Below are 19,958 nucleotides of genomic sequence, written 5' to 3' on the forward strand. Positions count from 1 at the left end.
GTGAACCCATAGTTATTTGCCCAGAAAAACTGTTTTTCAAGAATAAGGATATAATAAAGAAAATTTTTGGTAAAATTGAGGGTGCTGATTACTGGGAAACTTTGATTACATAATTTCTAAAAGGATATACATCAGGAAGATGGAAAATGACCTTAGAATGAGGGTCCGAAATGCATTAGTAAAGGTGAACAAAGAAAATTTTTAGTAGGTTGGAAAGTATATTTTTTTACTTTTATGGCCTCTGCGGTTGTCAGAAGTGTTGTTGGTCAGTCCATCAGTCATGTCCGACTCTTGGCAACCCCATTAACTTCTGCAGCACACCAGACTTCCCTGTCCTTCACCATCTCCTGGAGTTTGCTTAAACTCATGCCCATTGAGTCAGGGATGCCATCCAACCATCTTACTCTCTGTGTCATCCCCTTTTCTTCCTGCCTTCAATCTTTCCCAGCATCAGGGTCTTTTCCAGTGAGTCAGCTGTTTGCATCAGGTGGCCAAAGTATTGGAGCTTCAGCTTCAACATCAGTCCTTCAGTGAATATTCAGGGTTGATTTCCTTTAGGATTGACTGGTTTTATCTCCTTGCAGTCCAAGGACTCTCAAGAGCCCTCTCAAAAGTGTTGCACTGTAGAGAACTTTGAGGAAGTAAAGTGTAGTTCCAAAGGTATAGTGTAAATTACTTTGAACTTCCCAGAATCCATTCGCTTTTTCGTTTTGAAGCTGCATTGCTATTTGGGGAATTGACCCCAGATTCACTGCTGGACCCTCATTGGTCATGGCACCCCACTCCAGCACTCTTGCCTGGAAAATCCCATGGACAGAGGAGCCTGGTGGGCTGCCCGTCCATGGGGTCGCTAAGAGTTGGACACAACTGAGCGACTTCACTTTCACTTTTCACTTTCACACACTGGAGAAGGAAATGGCAACCCACTCCAGTGTTCTTGCCTGGAGAATCCCAGGGACGGGGGAGCCTGGTGGGATGCCATCTGGTGGGATGCGATGGGGTCGCACAGAGTCGGACACGACTGAAGCGACTTAGCAGCAGTAGCAGCAGTCATAACAATCCCATTCTCCTTGCTAATTCAGTTGACTTAGGAACCAGGCCTAATTGATTTAGCTGGTGGCTGTTATCTTTATTAATTTTTGATTCAGATGTGGCCATGTGACTGAAATTGGCTTATTTAGACTGAAAGAAAACATTATTTTTTGATTGGAGAAAGGCAAATACTGGGTGAATCTAGATTGCTTGTCCTTGTGGTAAAAGAAATGTGCCTTCATGTGAAGTCAACAATAGGAATAGCAGCGTTGTGAGAAAGGAGAAAAACAGTAAGAAAATTTGATCTCCAATGATTTCACTGTATTACTACTTTACCCAGCCCTGAAGTTTACCCTATTTCTGGGCTTCATTTTGATGGGGCTTCCATAGTAACTCAGTGGGTTAAGAATCTGCCTGCAATGCAGGAGACCTGTGTTCAGTCCCTGGATTGGGAAGATTCCCTGGAGAGGGAGATGGCAACCCACTCCAGTATTCTTGCCTGGAAAATCCTGTGGACAGAGGATCCTGGCAAGCTATATACAGTCCATGGAGTTGCAAAGAGTTGGACACGACTGTGTGACACACAGGCTTCATTATATGTGAAATTGTAGTTTACATTTATATAGTTTTTAAAATTATAATTTATTTAAACTCCACCCAAAACACCTCTCCCTGCTCCAAACACCTTTCCCCCCAAAAACAAGCTCATTAATACAAGAATAATTTCGATTCTGTACTGGGAGAGGTAGAAGCTATATACTCAATGCTACTCTGGCAAGACTAAATTAATTTTAGTTATCACATTTTATTGAAGCAACATCGCAAGATTAGTGTGTCAGAGAAAATGACAGAGTAGTAAAGGGTATGAAAATATGAAATGTTAATATATGATCAGTGTGAAGAGTATTTTTGTCCTGATATGAGAAGATATTGAAAAGATTTAGTACTAGTATTCCACATTCTAGTAATGTGGAAGAATTACTAGATTTTACATGATTTAGATGTCAAATTATGTAAATTGATTTTTTACATGATTGTAGAGGTCAAAAGTAGTTCCAATCAGTAGACATTCTGGAGAGGTAGCAATATAAGAAAGTTGTGATCTGTATATGAAATAATTTTCTAATGTTTAGAACTGTCTAAAAATGGGAGCAATGCAGTAGTGGAGAACTATCAGTGGAGACCTTGGGAGTAACTTTTTTCCCCTGAAATTCTTCTAATAGAAAACTTGTACAACTACACAAAATTTAGGAAAAAATTTTCTACATGGGGTATGAGGTTGGATTATGTTACTTCAAGGACCCCTATTATTTTATTATTATGGTTGCTAATCACATTATATTAGTAATATTGTCTTTCTGTTCTTTTAGCCTCAATACTTCTTTTCAAATCATAATCTTGTTAATGGCTCCTTACTAGCTAGAAATAAAATTTGTAATAAATATAATCTGTCCATACATATAATGTTTAAGAACTAAATATGAGTGATATAAAGTAGAAATAAAGTGAAAGCAAAAGTTCACAATTATTTACTGCATTTCTGAAATGTAAAAGACTTTTATTAAAAGAAACATTTTTCCTAAGTTAGGTAAAGACTTATTTGGCAACAAAACCAGATCTTAATTGATAAGCTTATTATATAGCCTTTATCCAGTTGGTGAATTCATATATTTTGCTGCAAAAATAACTGAATGTTTGATCACAGGTTGCTGCTTCAGACCCTGTTGGCATTGTTACTTAGTATATTTTGAAATCCAAATAATTCTGAATTCATAAAATATCTCATCTCATAGGTATTGGCTAAAATATTGCAGTTCTTTAACAAATATTTCAGCATGTACATGTTCCAGAATGATTAATTTAGAATACATAATAATCAAATGGTTGTACTTGTAATTTGTATTTAAGAGCAGTAAGATGACAACCCATTCTATTCAAGAAATACAAGAAGTTGTAGAGCAAACCATTCTGTACTACATGAGACAAGCAATGGCAGACCCCTTACATTTGAATATGACAAGAGGAGAGAAATAATTTTATTTTACAAGGAATAACATGCCTAACAAGTTATACACTATTGTTTGAAGAGGAAAAAATGAGGAAATACAACATTTTTAAAGATGACCTGAGCCTTAGGTATTATCAAAATTGTTTCCTCTGTTATGATTTGAGGTGTGCTTAATCGATCAGTCATTTCCAACTCTTTGCCACCCCATGGACTGTATCCCACCAGGCTCCTCTGCCCATAGGATTTTGATTTGAGGTGAGATAGTGACAAAGTTTTAGGCAAAAGCATATCTCCTAACTTGAAATTCCACCACATATTGAAGCCTACCCTAGTACTTAATAACAGTTATATATGATCTTTGGAGACAGTATGAGAGTCATACTGGAAAACAATAGGCAATGCAAAAATTGTATAATTTCAATATGTAGGGTAAATGTTATTAAATATTTACATAAATATATTTATGTACACACATTTGTATGTGGGTTTAATTCACAGAACATTCAAAAGTTGCATGGCATATAGAATAATTCTTTATTAATATTCCACAGAATATATTTTAAGAGTAAAAATAGATGGTGTTCCTTTTTCTCCTTTTATCTCATGTACAGATAGGAGTGCATTTATTTTTTCCTGTTCTTTTTTTGATCTTTCACCATTTTGTCATGACTGGTTCTATTATATAGTCTTTTAATATTTGTCAGCCTCTATTGTATCAGCAACTATATATGTCATTTAGCAAGTAATACTTAAAACATGACTTCCTACCTAAATAAGTAAAATTTAGGGTCACTAGAGTTCTTTAAAAAGAAGACAAAGAAAAGTTAATTTGTGTTGTAGGCAGCCAAATTTTATGTCTCGTAATGCCCGGAAAGAACTTTCAGCACTTAATATCCTTGTGTATTAGTGTCTTTCATAGTCAAGATTTAGTCTTAATAAAAGTGAGACACTGTGGTGGGAAGGTAAGAATTCCATGACAAAGGTTATGTTTTCTTTCCACTTAGTAAAATGTGGTTTCGAGTTTTCATCTTATATAATAGGATATTTCATTAAATTTTACAAGCTGAATTACTATTATCCTGCTTTGTGTGTAGGCTACTGTTATACCTGAAATAAAATGTTAAACTTTTTCGCTTTGCGGCTGCAATATAAAGATAACTTTTCTAAATATTGTAGTTACTACACCAAAATAGGCAAAATCCCCTCTTTTAAGGCATTTATAAAATTATTAGATGACTTTGGATTTACCTTTAGGTGTCTTTAAATGCTCGTTTGTTAGTAATATATAACACGTCCTGGATCAGCAGTTATTTTTGAGACTCTACTGTGAACAGTGTAACCTTTTTCTAGTTGTTTTAAAATATAATCACAGTTCCTCCTGTTGTATTTTATCTGTTTTAAACTTTACCCCTGTAATGTTCATGTAGAAACTGAATATGTAGTATACTACCAAATGCGTATTAAAGTATTTGATTTTCATTGTATCTTTTAAAAACTTCATACATTTGCTGTTTTTTAGTAAAATAGATAATAGTACAGTCTTTTCATTGTGATGATACTCTAGAATTTGTTACTTCCTCCACTTAGTGGATGAGTGTTTGCAAAAATGATTCTTTAATGAAACAAACATTAAGTTAGAAATATTCTGTATTATAGTAACTACCTCTTGTAGTTTTTATAAATGTAATAACCCATATGTATATATGTATGTACTTTTTAGAAAGAATCTTCAAGAGGGAGACATAGGGAAAAGGAAGACATAAAAATCACTAAGGAGAGAACTCCAGAAAGTGAAGAAGAAAATGTAGAATGGGAAACTAATAGAGATGGTGAGTTTCAAAAATCTTTGTTTATATAGTCAGTGTATTGATTGTTCACTTTGTAGGTTTTTCTGTGGGAGATTCTAGCTGTGATTTCCCTATTGTTTCAGAATCTAATTGACTTGTGTGTCTTACTGAGTTATAAGGCAGGAAATAGCATGTAGCTGAATAAAAGCCAAGAAAGCTGTTCTCTCTAGAACTTACCTGTTAAGCATCATGCTACTTTGAAATTTATTGCACTTGTCAATCTTTAAGTTTCTCAGTATCAAGGTTTAAGAGAATTGAAATTTATGTTTATTGTTTTCCATAAAATATTAAAAGTGAGATTTTTAAACCTTAAAGACCTAGGAAGATTATTTCCAAGAAATTGTTGGATTTCATCTTTCAAGAAAGTGGTATCAGATGATAACTGAGGGATTTGTTCATGGAAAATTAGGAAAATCACCTTTAAGTCATTGTCTTTTAACAAATAAGCATTTATTTTCCACACCATGAGTGTTCTGCCTTCTCTTCTGTGATCTAGAAGTTGAGCACTATAGTCTCACACTACCAAATACAGAGAGAGGGAACGCACATCTGTAGTTACACTGAGCATTTTAATATGATTTATATAATTATTTCAGTAATTCAGCTTTGTTACTCTACTATACTTGACAAAACTAAAGACTTTAGAATGTAACTTCCTTCCTCATCAGATAGCCAAAAACTTAGTCCAGGGGCTAGGAAATTATAGCTTGTGGGCCAACCACCTGTTTTTGCAGTAGAATTTTATTGGAGAACAGCCATGTCCATTGGTTACGTATTTTCTGTGACTGCTTTTGAGCTGCAGTAGATGAGTTGAATATGTGTGACAGCCAAGAGACTGCAAACCTAAACTATTTACTACAATATTTAAGAAATATCCCTGAAAACTTATAGACTAATACTTGAAAAGTACCTTAAGAGTTCAGTTCAGTTGCTCAGTTGTGTCCAACTCTTTGCAACCCCATGAATTGCAGCACGGCAGGCCTCCCTGTCCATCACCACCTCCCGGAGTCCAGCCAAACCCATGTCCATCGAGTCAGTGATGCCATCCAACCATCTCATCCTCTATCGTCCCCTTCTCCTTCTGCCCTCAATCACTCCCAGCATCAGGGTCTTTTCCAATGAGTCAGCTCTTCGCATCAAGCCAAAGTATTGGAGTTTCAGCTTCAACATCAGTCCTTCCAATGAACATCCAGGACTGATCTCCTTCAGGATGGACTGGGTGGATCTCCTTGCAGTCCAAGGGACTCTCAAGAGTCCTCTCCAACACCACAGTTCAAAAGCATCAATTCTTCAGCGCTCAGCTTTCTTCACAGTCCAACTCTCACATCCATACATGACCACTGGAAAAACCATAGCCTTGACTAGACGGACCTTTGTTGTCAAAGTAATGTCTCTGCTTTTGAATATGCTATCTAGGTTGGTCATAACTTTCCTTCCAAGGAGTAAGCGTCTTTTAATTTCATAGCTGCAGCCACCATCTGCAGTGATTTTGGAGCCCAGAAAAATAAAGTCTGACACTGTTTCCACTGTTTCCCCATCTGTTTGCCATGAAGTGATGGGACCAGATGCCATAATCTTAGTTTTCTGAATGTTGAGCTTTAAGCCAACTTTTTCACTCTCCTCTTTAACTTTCATCAAGAGTCTCTTTAGTTCTTCATTTTCTGCCATGAGGGTGGTGTCATCTGCATATCTGAGGTTATTGATATTTCTCCCGGCAATCTTGATTCCAGCTTGTGCTTCCTCCAGCCCAGCGTTTCTCATGATGTACTCTGCATGTAAGTTAAATAAATAAGCAGGGTGACAGTATACAGCCTTGACGTACTCCTTTTCCTATTTGGAACCAGTCTGTTGTTCCATGTCCAGTTCTAACTGTTGCTTCCTGACCTGCATACAGGTTTCTCAAGAGGCAAGTCAGGTGGTCTGGTATTCCATCTCTTTCAGAATTTTCCACAGTTTATTGTGATCCACACAGTCAAAGGCTTTGGCATAGTCATGCAGAAATAGATGCTTTTCTGGAACTCTCTTGGCTTTTTTGATGATCCAGAGGACTTTGACAATTTGTTCTCTGGTTCCTCTGCCTTTTCTAAAACCAGCTTGAACATCTGGAAGTTCACGGTTCACGTATTGCTGAAGCCTGGCTTGGAGAATTTTGAGCATTACTTTGCTAGAGTGTGAGATGAGTGCAGTTGTGCTGTAGTTTGAGCATTCTTTGGCATTACCTTTCTTTGGGATTGGAATGAAAACTGACCTTTTCCAGTCCTGTGGCCACTGCTGAGTTTTCCAAATTTGATGACATATTGAGTGCAACACTTTTCACATCATCATCTTTTAGGATTTAAAATAGCTCAACTGGAATTTCATCACCTCCACTAGCTCCAGCAATTTGAACATCAGTACTTATTAAAGAAATCCATTTCATCTTTATACAGTATTGTCTGTTAAAAAGTTGCTTCTAAGAATAGGAAACTACTCTATTAGTTCATTGGGATTTCAAAAGTAACAGTAATACCTCCTACAGAATAGCAGTAAATATTCCAAACCTTGACTGTTCAAAAATGGCCTTTTCTAAATTCTAAGGGATTAACGCTTAAGATTTTCCTTTTCATTTTAATTATTTTTTTGGAAAAAAAAAAAGCATTCTGAAATGCATTGGATACTTATTTTTAAAAATAGAAACTTCTGTATTTCCATTACAGTAGTACATCCTAATTGTTGAATATTTTAATGGTTCAGAAAAGCCTAGGTCAGTTTGCTCCTTTTTTCATAGTAGCTCTTTCGAACCCTATCCTTAAATCTCCACCCTTCCAGGCCCTTTCTCCTGCTTGCTATTTATAACACACAAATAATGTAACTCTTTATCAACAGACTCTTTTAGCTTCCTGCCAGCACATCTGTAAACTAGTTTTTATTCACTAAACTTTTTAAATTTCCTTCTTGTTCTTAAAAAGAGGCTTCCCTCCTGCTGCATGAGGTTAGAGTCCCCTGATTTCCTTCCACCTCTGCAATCTTATTCATTTATCTTACATTCTCTTTTTTAGCTTTAAGATCCGTCTTGGCACATTTTCTCTTTTCACCATATTGTTTTTAGTCATTTCCTTGTTTACTCCCACTTTACAGCTAAATTGTACCTTTTCACTTCATGTTTATTCCGTCTTCTGATGCGCATCTTCACTAAAACTGCTCTTTAAGGTCACAATAACCTCCTTTTTACTAAATAAATGAAGACATACTTGTCTCTTTCTCCTGTAATCTTCCTGCAGCATATGACACATCCCATAACCTTTCTTCTTGAAACACTTTCCCCTTGGCATCTATTTGTCACTCGTGGGATTTTCTGTCTTCCTGTTCAAACTCTGGCCTTCCAGAGGCTCCTTGTGTGCTATCTATCCCTTCCCAACGCTTTGCTCTAGACTCATCTTTAAAAAAACTAAACTGATTTTTACTGCAAGAGCCTTTTATATGTAAAATTCTTTTAAAAGGTGAGTAAATGTCTTTTATAGTACTTTTACATACAAAATATTCACATGGCTGTTTCTTAGGTTTTCTTTTGATTTTAAAACTCATAGGTTCTGATTATTATAAATCGCTGTGGTTTAAAAGTTTCTGTTTGAAGAAATGTTGAAGCATAGAGTTAGAGAGTGGACTGACCTCATTTAATGTGCTTACCCCCTGCATTTTCAATCTAAATAGCAATTTTAGCTAGACTCAGAAGAAGTTTGGTCTGTATGAGTAGTTCTCAAACATTTTGGTCTCAGGACACTTGTTGCTCTTTTTAAGGACCCTGGAGGGCTTTTCTTGTTGTGGATTATCTGCTTCAGTAGTTTCCATTTTAGAAGTTAGTGGTTAAGAAGTTTACTTTAAGAAGTTAGAACGATTTGGAAAAACATTTCAAACATTGCCACCTCCTCCAATTTTTATTTTTGCTTTGCAAAGCATGGCTGTTTTCCATAAAACTGACAGTAGTAAATCTAGCATACAGTTTTATGGAAAACAGCCATGCTTTGCAAAGCAAAAATAAAAATTGGAGGAGGTGGCAATGTTTGAAATGTTTTTGCAAATCGTTTTAACTTCTTAAAGTAAACTGCTTAACCACCTTAATGAAAGATACCTAGATTTTTGTGTCTTCTTCCGGATTCAGTCTGTTAATGATATCACATATCATGTGACACCTGGAAAATGCCACAATATACTCTAGAGATTGAGTGGACCAGGCAAATAGTGTAGAATTATGGAAATACTTTTGATCTTCTGGAACTCCAGAAATTGTCTTGGGGATCTCAGGGAGTCCTCATACTGCTCTTTGAGACCCACTTGTCTTTAGAAGCTGCTTTAAAAACTCTTAGTTGTTTCCCCTTCCCACTTCCCAAGACCTTTTCCCCCCTCACTTTCAGTTTTTCTCTCCAGATGAAATCATGCTCCCAGGGCATCATTAACATCTACATATTAATGACTCCAATATGTAGAGCTCTTAATTGAGGCATTACCAATTAGATATCTCTACCTGAGTTCCATATCTTAAAGGCACCAGTTTTCTTACTGGTTTCCCGAAAGTCTAAAGGTCATTGTTGAGAGTCCTTCTGCTCAACCCAGACACTTAAGATAAATCTAAACATTTCTATCTGTTGAGTGTCTTTAAAAACCACCTGTTTCTCTAAATTACTAGTACTAATATTCTGGTTCTTAAGATACTTACTTGTTGCCTATAAGTGTGTTTTACAAATAATTCTCTAACCTCATGCGTTGAGGTTAGTCTTGTCTCCTAAATCATTCTCCACTTGAACCCCAGACTAATCTTCACAAAAGATTTCTTTTTATTAAAGTATAATAATAACTTTCAGAAGAGTACATGATTCATGTGTACAACTTACTGAATTTTCACCAATAGAACAGGCTTGTGTAAGCAGCACACATCAATACATAGAAAATTACTCGTATCTCATAAGCCCCTTCGTACTCCCTTTTTTCAGTCACTACTTTCCCAACCTCCACCTCCTGAAGGTACTTGCTGTCTTGATTTTTACCACCATGGGTTAGTTTTGTCTGTTTTTGAAGTCTACATAAATGAAATCTTTAGCGTGTACTCTTTCTATACTTAGCCAAAACAATATGTTTGTGAGATTTTTGAACATAGTTATAGTTCATTAATTCTTATTGGTATATAGTAGTTCATTGTATGAGTATACCATAACTTATTCATTTTTCTGTCAATAAACATTTGGTTAATTTCTAGTTTGGGGCTATTTTGAATAAGTTGCTACTCCTAATCATACCTTTGATAAACATGTACTCATTTCTCTTGAGTTTATGTTTGGGAGTAGGATTGTTGGGCCATTGAGTCTATATATGTTCATCTTCAGTAGATAATGTCAAGTCAAAAATAGTTCTCCTTTCTATGGTATTTTTTGGCTTTTTCATCATAATCATTCTAGAGATAGGTGGTTGTTTCTTACTATGGTGATTTTAGTATACATTTCCCTAATGAGTAATAAGTTGACAATTTTCTCACATTTACTGGCCACTGTACCACCTGTTTTGTAAACTCTATAGACTTTTGCCTACTTCTTTATTGTTACTGCTTTTTTTGATTGTTGAATTTTCTTTATATTGGAGAAGGAAATGGCAACCCACTCCAGTATTCTTGCTTGGAGAATCCCATGGACAGAGGAGCCTGGCAGGCTACAGTCCATAGGGTCACGAAGAGTCGGACATGACTGAAGCGCACAGCAAGTTCTTTATATAGTCTGAATATGAAATCTCTTAATCAGGATACATATTATACATATCTTCTTTCACTCTGTGAGTTAGAGTGAACTTCTAAAAGAATAAATTAGTTCATTTCACTCCCCTGTTTAAAATTCTCTGGTTTCCCATTGCCTACAGGATCAAATATAGATTCTTATGTACCTATAAAACTTTTCACCATCCCAGTTGTTTTATGTATTTCCAGCTCCCATTCCCCAAGTGGTTATTTTTTGTTTGGTTCTCTAAACTTACCATATTTGTTTACTACAAAAAACAATGCAGTAATATAAAAAGCAAAAGTACCATTGTAGTAGAAGAGAAAATGTATGAACATATTTAGGAAATCTTGGAGGTATGTACATTCTCCTAAAATAAGCATAAAATGCAGAATCCATAAAATATTTGATTGTATAAGGATTTAAAATTTTGTATCTAATTAAACATAGACGTCATCTATTAAAAATAGATCACAAAAGAAAATATTTGACGTGTCATGTGTAAGCATATAGTAAAAACACTGTATTAACATATAATGAACTTCCACAAATACATGAGGGCAAAAAATAAAAAAGTTGAATATGTGATTCATAGTGGAAATGGAAATGGCCAGTACATGCTCAGCTTTACTATAGGGAAATACTGGTGAAAATAGATAACATTCTTCACCCATCATACTGGAAGAAGTGAAAAATACTAATACTATCAAGTGGAAGTTTACTTTGGTAAATCTGTTCCTGAGTATGAAAGTGGGGTCTCGTAGTCATGTCCGACTCTTTGTGACCCCATGGACTGTAGCCCACCAGGCTTCTATGTCCATGGAATTCTCCAGGCAAGAATACTGGATTGGGTTGCCATTCCCTTCTCCAGGGGATCATCCTGACCCAGGGATTGAACTGAGGTCTCCTATGTTGCAGATAGATTCTTTACCATCTGAGCCACCAGGGAAGCCCCCAAAATTTCTGAGTATAGTTTGGCAATATTATAAAAATATAATATAAATTATATTAATATAAATATTAATATAATCAAATTCTGAGTATAACTGGCAATATACTACTACTTGGCAATAGTATAGTTTGTCAGGAAAAAAAATATATTGTTTGCCAAACAAACAAGTATAGTTTGGCAAATTAAAAATTACACTTACTCCAGCAAATTTAATTCAAGAAATCTGTTCTGAAAAGAAAATATTTGCACTTGTAAACCAAAGTAGGTATCACAATGTTCAATGAAGTCTTGTTTATAATAGCAAAATATTGAAAACAAACTAATTGTCAGAAGGAAAATGGTTAAATAAACTATGATATGTTCATATCATGAAATGTGTTGCAGATGTTAAAATGAAGTTGTTTGACCTTGTGTATGACATGGAGAGATCTTTCTGTAGGGCAGTGTAGATGACTATAAATTTAAAGCTTTATTTTTATATCTACTATTAGTTGCAATAGATTTCTAAAAGTAAAATTGTCATATTAAAGGGTATGAATGTTCTTAAGGCTTTTATTCATGGCTATCAAATTATTGTCCAGGCTGGATGTATTAGTTTACATTGCTGCCTCCAGAGAATGAACATGCCTTTTATTTGTACCTTTGCCAGTACCAAATATTACCATTAAGGGGGGAAAATGGCTCTTTAGTACATGAAAAAGACTTATTTTTCTATCATCTGCATTTCTTTTTATGAATTGCCTGTTCATGTCCTTTGACCATTTTCCCTTTTAATTAGTAGGAATTCTTTATATATAAAGAATGTCAGTGGTGTCCATATTTTTGTGCTTTAAGCAATCAAGTAGGACTCCTTTATCTTTTTTTTTAGTTCTTCATTTTATTTATTTACCCCAGGTTAAGAAATGATGATCTTAAGTGCTAAAAGTGTGACTTGAGAAGGCTCTTCAGTTTGTAAGTGGTCAGTCCCAATGTGGTCAGGTGTTAGGATACCAGTCAGTGAAATTTCCTCCTCTAGGCTTGTTGACATTAATAACAAAGAGATAACAGTGCCAGTTGGCTCTGAAGACATCTATATGCATTTGTAATGAAATAGTCTGTACGTCACTCTTCCTTGTTTTCCCCTCTTTAATCTTCATATTCTTTGCTTTGAAAGGGTAAATAGAAATAGATACGTGGTATCAGATCTATCGAAGAGATGGACAGTTCTAATCTAAGGAACTGCTACAAACCACTTACAGTGAAAATGTTATAGATCATTCAGAAATGAGCTCATGTACACATTAGTATTAAAATTACTTTTAGTAATGATATTAATTTAAAAACAAAACTACAGAAACAGGATTGTACATTTAATATAACCTTAATACTAATGAGTCTTTAAGAAAAGCAGGGAGATAATGAATCACATCATTTACAGTATGAAATATTAAAGGTTTTGGTAGCCTTAATACTTAGAATTTGTAGCTGAGTATTTTAATTATATCTTTTAAAAATTCCATCGAACCAAAAACCCAATCCCCAAACAACCCAAAATGACTTACAGAAAACTAGGAACCTTAAGACTGGTTTTTCATAAAGAAATTAGCTATATCAATTTTAAGTGTTTATAGAAACAGTATGCTACTGTGCTTAGTCACTCGGTCATGTCTGACTCTCTGTTACCCCATGGACTGTAGCCCGCCAGGTTCCTCTGTCTATGGGGATTCTCTCAGCAAGAATACTGGAGTGGATTGCCATGCCCTCCTCCAGGTAGAAACAGTATATTTTTCCTTTATTTTTTAGAAGTGTGTTACTCTTATTAAAGAATCTATGATTTTAATTTGTATAAAAAATAGTTGAAAAAATTGCTATAATTTTTGGTATAGATAACTATAATAGTTTTTGAAAAGTAATGGAATTTTTATTTTAAAGATTCTGACAACGGAGATATTAATTATGATTATGTTCATGAGTTGTCATTGGAAATGAAGCGTCAAAAGATACAGAGGGAATTAATGAAGCTGGAACAAGAAAACATGGAGAAAAGAGAAGAAATTATTATTAAAAAGGAGGTATGCTATTTATTGAAATATGTTAGTAATTAACATCAACATGGATATTGATTGGAGAACTCATTACTACATCTAAAATTGTATTGGGATATTGATACTTCATACATGTTAATCAATTAATCTTCACATTACTCTATTAGATAAATAGGGCATATTTTTAATATTAAACAGATAAACAGTTAAAACTGAGTTTCTGTTGCCTGGAGTCACCAACTAATGTGAAATGGAACTTGAATCTATATACACCGATTTTTAGGCCCATGTTATCTCTATAGTGGAGAAGGCAATGGCACCCCACTCCAGTACTCTTGCCTGGAAAATCCCATGGACGGAGGAGCCTGGTAGGCTGCAGTCCATGGGGTCACGAAGAGTCGGACACGACTGAGCGACTTCACTTTCACTTTTCCTTTTCATGCGTTGGAGAAGGAAATGGCAACCCACTCCAGTGTTCTTGCCTGGAGAATCCCAGGGACGGGGGAGCCTGGTGGGCTGCAGATCATGGGGTCGCACAGAGTCGGACACGACTGAAGTGACCTAGCAGTATCTCTATAGAGTACTTGTTTCTTTTCTAAAGAGTAGAAAGAGATAAAATATATTTGAATATAATTTGTGATTTTTCTGAGGAGATTTTGAAATTTCATAATTTTAGTTTGCTTTATTGATACTCATGTTAATAGCTGTGTGGCAGATATAGAAGGGGCTGGAGAACCTGATTCCCCCAGGTGCTGAGCAGAGTTTTGTTTTAGACTGTCTGTGATGAACTTGGACATCCTGCCCCAGCCATGCCAGCTCCAGTCAGTCCTCTCTGCAACCCTGCTGTCGCTTCCCTGTTAACAGTCATAAGCTCCAAATAAAAGCCTACAAACTGCCTATGACTTCCCTGGTGGCTCAGATGGTAAAGAGTTTGCCTGCGGTGCAGGAGACCTGGGTTCAGTCCCTGGGTCGGGAAGATCCCCTGGAGAAGGAAATGGCAACCCACTCGAGGATTCTTGCCTGGAGAATCCCGTGGACAGAGGAGCCTGGGGGGTTACAGTCCATGGGGTCACAAAGAGTCAGACATGACTGAGCAACTTCACTTTCACTTTTGATATTAATGTTGGGGCAATTAGGGTATTGGTTAACAGTATAGGTTTAGAAGCCAGGCTGATAGTAATGTGTGGTGGCTGTCATAACACTTAATGTTTTATCTGAAGTTTGTTGTTGTTGCTTTGTTGTCTGATAGAAGCAACCATGATTGGTATACTTTCTGACTTACTGAATTCTTTTGAAAGGTTTCACCAGAAGTGGTTAGATCAAAGTTGTCTCCATCACCTTCTCTAAGAAAGTCTAGCAAATCTCCAAAGAGAAAATCAAGCCCTAAGTCATCATCTTCAACTAGCAAGAAAGACAGGAAGACAACTGCAGTTTCCTCTCCATTGTTGGACCAGCAGAGGTCAGTAGGGTGATAAATAGTGCCAGAACGAAATAGCTTTTTCTGACATGATATTCAGAAGAATTACTTAGTAGATTACAAAAGGATACTTTTAAATACATTGAGCATTTAATATAAGCTTTTTTCTTAAAAAATAAAAAAGTATGGAAAGTTTCCACTTAAAAGAAAATTATAGAGAATGATGAAACAAAGATCTGTGTCATACCTATATATGCTTCAGAACTTTTTTTCCCCAAAAAACTAAGCAGGTGTATTTCCTGTCCTTCCTTCTTGAATTTGTTGTTTATGATACTTGTGCATGTGTGTTTATACTTCCATATCGTATTATCTTACAGTATATAATATTTTCATTTATTTAGTCTTAATATAGATATAACTTTTCTTCTGCAATTTACTGTTTTACTTAGCTTTTTTTTGTTTGCAGTTTTTTACATTTACCTATGTTGATATATATATAGCCATAGTTCTTGCATATTAATATATATATTTACTTTTTTGTTATTGAACATTTAAGTCATTTCCAGGTTTTAGTTATTACAAATTATGCACAGTGAACAACATTCTTCTTGTCTCCTGGTGTATGAAGCAGTATGAATACATTTTTTAGAATTGTTGTAGTAGCCAGTTGAAAGAATAAGGATAGAAATAAATTACACTGGAGGGTTGAAAATAAGGCAGGAGATAGTTTTCCATATAGTGTCATCTGTACTCTTTAAATTTTATTTCAATTAAAGGGCATACAGTAATTTATTATTTAAGAACAAGGCTAAACCTTTTCTCAATATTTGACCAGTTGGTAGATGTCTGTATGATCCTATAATGAAATTTATATTTGTTCTCCCTCTAGTTTCTGGAGGCTTTAACCCTATTCTAGACTTCATTTACTTCTTGCCTAGTTTATTATTAATATATCATCCTACAAACTATATTTACTTTATCTAGGGTCCATTCCTTCACACATGTAAACATATTCATTCAGCTGCCATAACCGTTCACTTTACAAATGTTGTAAGAGTTATCTTAAAAGAAAAATTCCTATTAATTTATTATGCCATTGAAAAACTCAGTAGTTTTCCATTCTGTTGAATGAAATTCATATTTTTTAGAGGGGAATTTATACATTGATCTTCTCAGTCTTGTCCATATTTTTGTCCAACGTTCCTCCTACACTCATCATCTTTAGTCCTTCAGTGTCTAGCTCAAATTCTGTCTTTCCATTAAGATTTCACATTTCTCCTTACTGAACATAATTTCTGCTCCCTTTGTATATCTATCAGATTTTATTTATACCTTTTGCATAATACTGACTGCTATTTCCATTATTATATTTTAGCTGTGGCATACATGTTTTACAACTTCTATTAAACTTAAGCTCCCTGAAGACTGGCATCTTGATGGTTCACTATTCTGTCTTTCCATAGTACCTACTCTTCAAAGAGCTTTGCGCTGTAATAAGACACTTTGTAAAGCAGGCTTAATTCTCTCCTTTGCTCCTGGAATTGAGTTAAAGGTATATGAAAGAAGTCAAACTACAGAGTGATACTATTTAACCCACCTGCTCTTTTTCCTTTTAACTAACCAATTATATAAATTCCCCTAATTCCATTTATTTCCCCCCCAAAACCCAGCATGCCAGAAATACTACTTTTCGTTTTCTTATCCTTGTTTATGCAATCTTCAGTATTTAATCTCTTCATAGAAAGTTTTGATACCTATTAGTTGAAGGGTTAGTTTCATTCTCTTTTTCCTGTAGTCTTCTCTAACACTCTTATTGGTGATTCACTTATCCTTTCAATATTGAGCATGAATTATTGGGGGCTGCCCAGGTGACATTAGTGGTAAAGAACCTGCCTGCCAATGCAGGAGACTTAAGAGACGCAGGTTCAATCCCCGGGTTGGGAAGATCCCTGGAGAAGGAAATGGCAACCCACTCCAGTGTTCTTGCCTAGAGAATCCCATGGACAGAAGAGCCTAGCAAGCTGCGGCAACCCACTCCAGTGTCCTTGCCTAGAGAATCCCATGGACAGAAGAGCCTAGCAAGCTGCGGCAACCCACTCCAGTGTCCTTGCCTAGAGAATCCCATGGACAGAAGAGCCTAGCAAGCTGCAGTCCATGGGGTCACAAAGAGTCAGACATCACTGAAGCAACTTAGCATGCACACATGAATAATTATATTGATTTAACTGTTATATTTCTGTATTATGCGATCCTGAGTTTAAGATGCATCATTAATTTAATAATAGAAACAGAAGGATCTGAAAAACAGTACATTGAAGATACAAAGAAAACACTGAGTTGGATATAGCACTTCTGTAGTCATGCAGTTTAAATTGCCTAGAGTGTGTCAGATCATCAACTTACGGTTTCATTGTGGATCATACGATAAACTGTTTGAAGACATTCAACAACAAATAATGATTAGAATTTCAGTTAAAATTCAGTGGAATATTGCAACCAATGCCAGTAAGTAAACTGAGGGGAAATCAGGTAAACTAACTCCTTGGTTTTACGTGGTTATCATATTGAATGGGCAGAGATAATCACAGACAAATTAAGACTCACACTTCTCCCTGAAAGTTAGCAGTTTTCTGTGACATTTGTTGTGAGAGATAGTCTGATACTAAGCTTTATGCTAAGATGATACGTGAAATATGTCAAAAGCTATTGAAAAGAATTAAGTTTTGGGGAGAGAGAGAGAGAGGCTGTAAAAAGTGATGGAAGTAGATAATTGAGCTCTGTGCCACAAATAGGAAGTGGGCTCTGTGCCCCTAAAAGGACGATCATTTGACTTAAAAAAATGTTGAAAGATCTTGCTGACTGCAGAGTGCACAAGACCAATTTTGGCCCATTCTGTTGGAAGGCACTTGTAAACTCTTATCTGTAACACAACTGTTTCTCATCTATTGAATACATATATTTTTTAAGGTATTCGAAGAAATTCGGCACTTGAATGAGTGTAGTGGCATAATCTTGGTTGTTATGATAGCTTACTCCCAGAATGTGAATTTAACACAACCAGAAGTTTATTTCTCACTCAAGTAAGAAATGGGTGTTTCTGATTAAGAGGTGACTCTCCTATACATGGATATTGAGTAACTAAGCTCCTGACTGCGGCTTCACTATCCTATATTATTGAGGATCAAAAAATGAAATATGCAAAGAAAAAAAGTATTGTACTTATTTAGTTATATAGTCTATAATTACCTGGAATATGAGAGGCTTTTTTATTAATTAGGCCTGGAAGTGGTATACATCACTTCTTCTTATGTTCTTTTGGCCAGAACTTGGGCATTTGGTCACATCTAACTTTATAAATGTCTAGAGTATTGTTCAACAGTATGGCCAGGACAAAAGTTTAGTAAATCTATTTAGTCTCTGTCACAGGCAGTAATGTGAAAATACAGTTTGTGTCAAGAATTCCTCTATCATTTTGAAATGATAATGGTTAAAAATGGCTTTTTAGTAATTTTGATACTATCTGTACCAACTATTGATTAGTGTGTCCTTTTTTTAATTGGAAGACAATTACTTTACAATGTTTCAGTTTTTGCTATACAACAACTGCTGCTGCTGCTAAGTCATGTCAGTCCGACCCCATAGACAGCAGCCCACCAGGCTCCCCGTCCCTGGGATTCTCCAGGCAGGAACACTGGAGTGGGGTGCCATTTCCTTCTCCAATGCATGAAAGTGAAAAGTGAAAGTGAAGTCGCTCAGTCGTATCCGACTCTTCGCGACCCCATGGACTGCAGTGCACCAGGCTCCTCCATCCATGGGATTCTCCAGGCAAGAGTACTGGAGTGGGGTGCCATTGCCTTCTCCGATACAACAACAAGAGTCAGCTATAAGTATACATGTCCCCTTCCTCTTCTGCTTCCCTCCCCCACCCCCAGTGTGTCTTTTAAATGGAAAAGACATGTATCACTTATCTGTTAAATACATTAAAAGTTTCAGTCATCTCATAAATATGCAGTGAGATAATGTAGCTAATAATGGTTTTTGGCAGAAGACGAAGATGAAAAGCAGATTTAGTCATATTTTAATAATTTCTGACTTGCTAGATGGTTTCCCCTGTCTGGGATAATAAGTAGGGAGAAAGACTAAGGCAAATTTTCTGAATGCCCACTCTGAGTCAGTTGCCTTTTTTTATCTGTTTTTAGTCTCACCAGCAATTTTGAGGAAGATACTACCTGTTACTTTTTAATTTAGCTAAGGAATCTTGGGCTAGAGAACTCTAGGTCACAGGTACTAAGTTCTGGGATTTTGGCTTAGGTCATCATTTATAAATATCAATAGGTACTGAAATAAGTAGCTAGTGAAAACTTTCCAGATATCTGAGAAGAAAGGACTTCTTTAAAACTCAGTACCAGACTGACCATTCCATGTTTCAGAAAATAGAAATGAATTTAAACAATAAATTCATTCAGAATTTTAGTATGATTTGAGAGGATATTGCATTGATCTCTTGAGAGCAGTTGATCGTGAAAAAATTAAAGCAGTCTGTGAACAAGGATATTTTGGAATGAAAATGATTTTTATACTGGGAATAGCAGAATAATGAGATTGCCAAATTTAGAATTAAAAGAAAACTTACTGAATTTGAAAACACATTTAAGATACTGGAAAGCAAAGGGAAAGATGGGAATAATGAAAAATAATGGAGAAGTGGCCTAGGAGATATGCAGTAACTGCAATAAAGCACACTAGAGAGACCCAGGTCCTATGGAGAATTGATGAAATAAGAATAGGAAAAACAATGAGCAAAACACTTAAGGTTTCAGATTGAAACAGCACATTGAGTACTGGAAAAGGTTAAAAAAGAAAACCTAGATTTGTCTTGATGAAATTTTTAATTTCCAAGGAATAATGTATTACAAGCATACCAACAGGAAAGCTGAAAA

At 35.7% G+C, this 19,958-nt stretch overlaps 1 protein-coding gene across 11 annotated transcripts in view; it reads left to right on the forward strand.

Moving 5' to 3' along the window:
* The window catches only part of ZC3H13 (zinc finger CCCH-type containing 13), a 102,366-nt gene that overhangs the window by 26,166 nt on the left and 56,242 nt on the right, over window positions 1-19,958 (forward strand). For all 11 annotated transcript variants that reach the window (XM_044926818.1, XM_044926816.1, XM_044926815.1 and 8 more), the window contains 3 exons: window positions 4,761-4,869; window positions 13,489-13,628; window positions 14,900-15,060. In XM_044926818.1, coding sequence (XP_044782753.1) covers window positions 13,542-13,628; window positions 14,900-15,060 — 248 coding nt within the window. In that variant the 5' untranslated portion in view covers window positions 4,761-4,869; window positions 13,489-13,541. The remainder of the gene's footprint in view (window positions 1-4,760; window positions 4,870-13,488; window positions 13,629-14,899; window positions 15,061-19,958) is intronic.

Source organism: Bubalus bubalis, chromosome 13, assembly GCF_019923935.1.
Source record: "Bubalus bubalis isolate 160015118507 breed Murrah chromosome 13, NDDB_SH_1, whole genome shotgun sequence".
Classification (NCBI taxonomy): domain Eukaryota; kingdom Metazoa; phylum Chordata; class Mammalia; order Artiodactyla; family Bovidae; genus Bubalus; species Bubalus bubalis.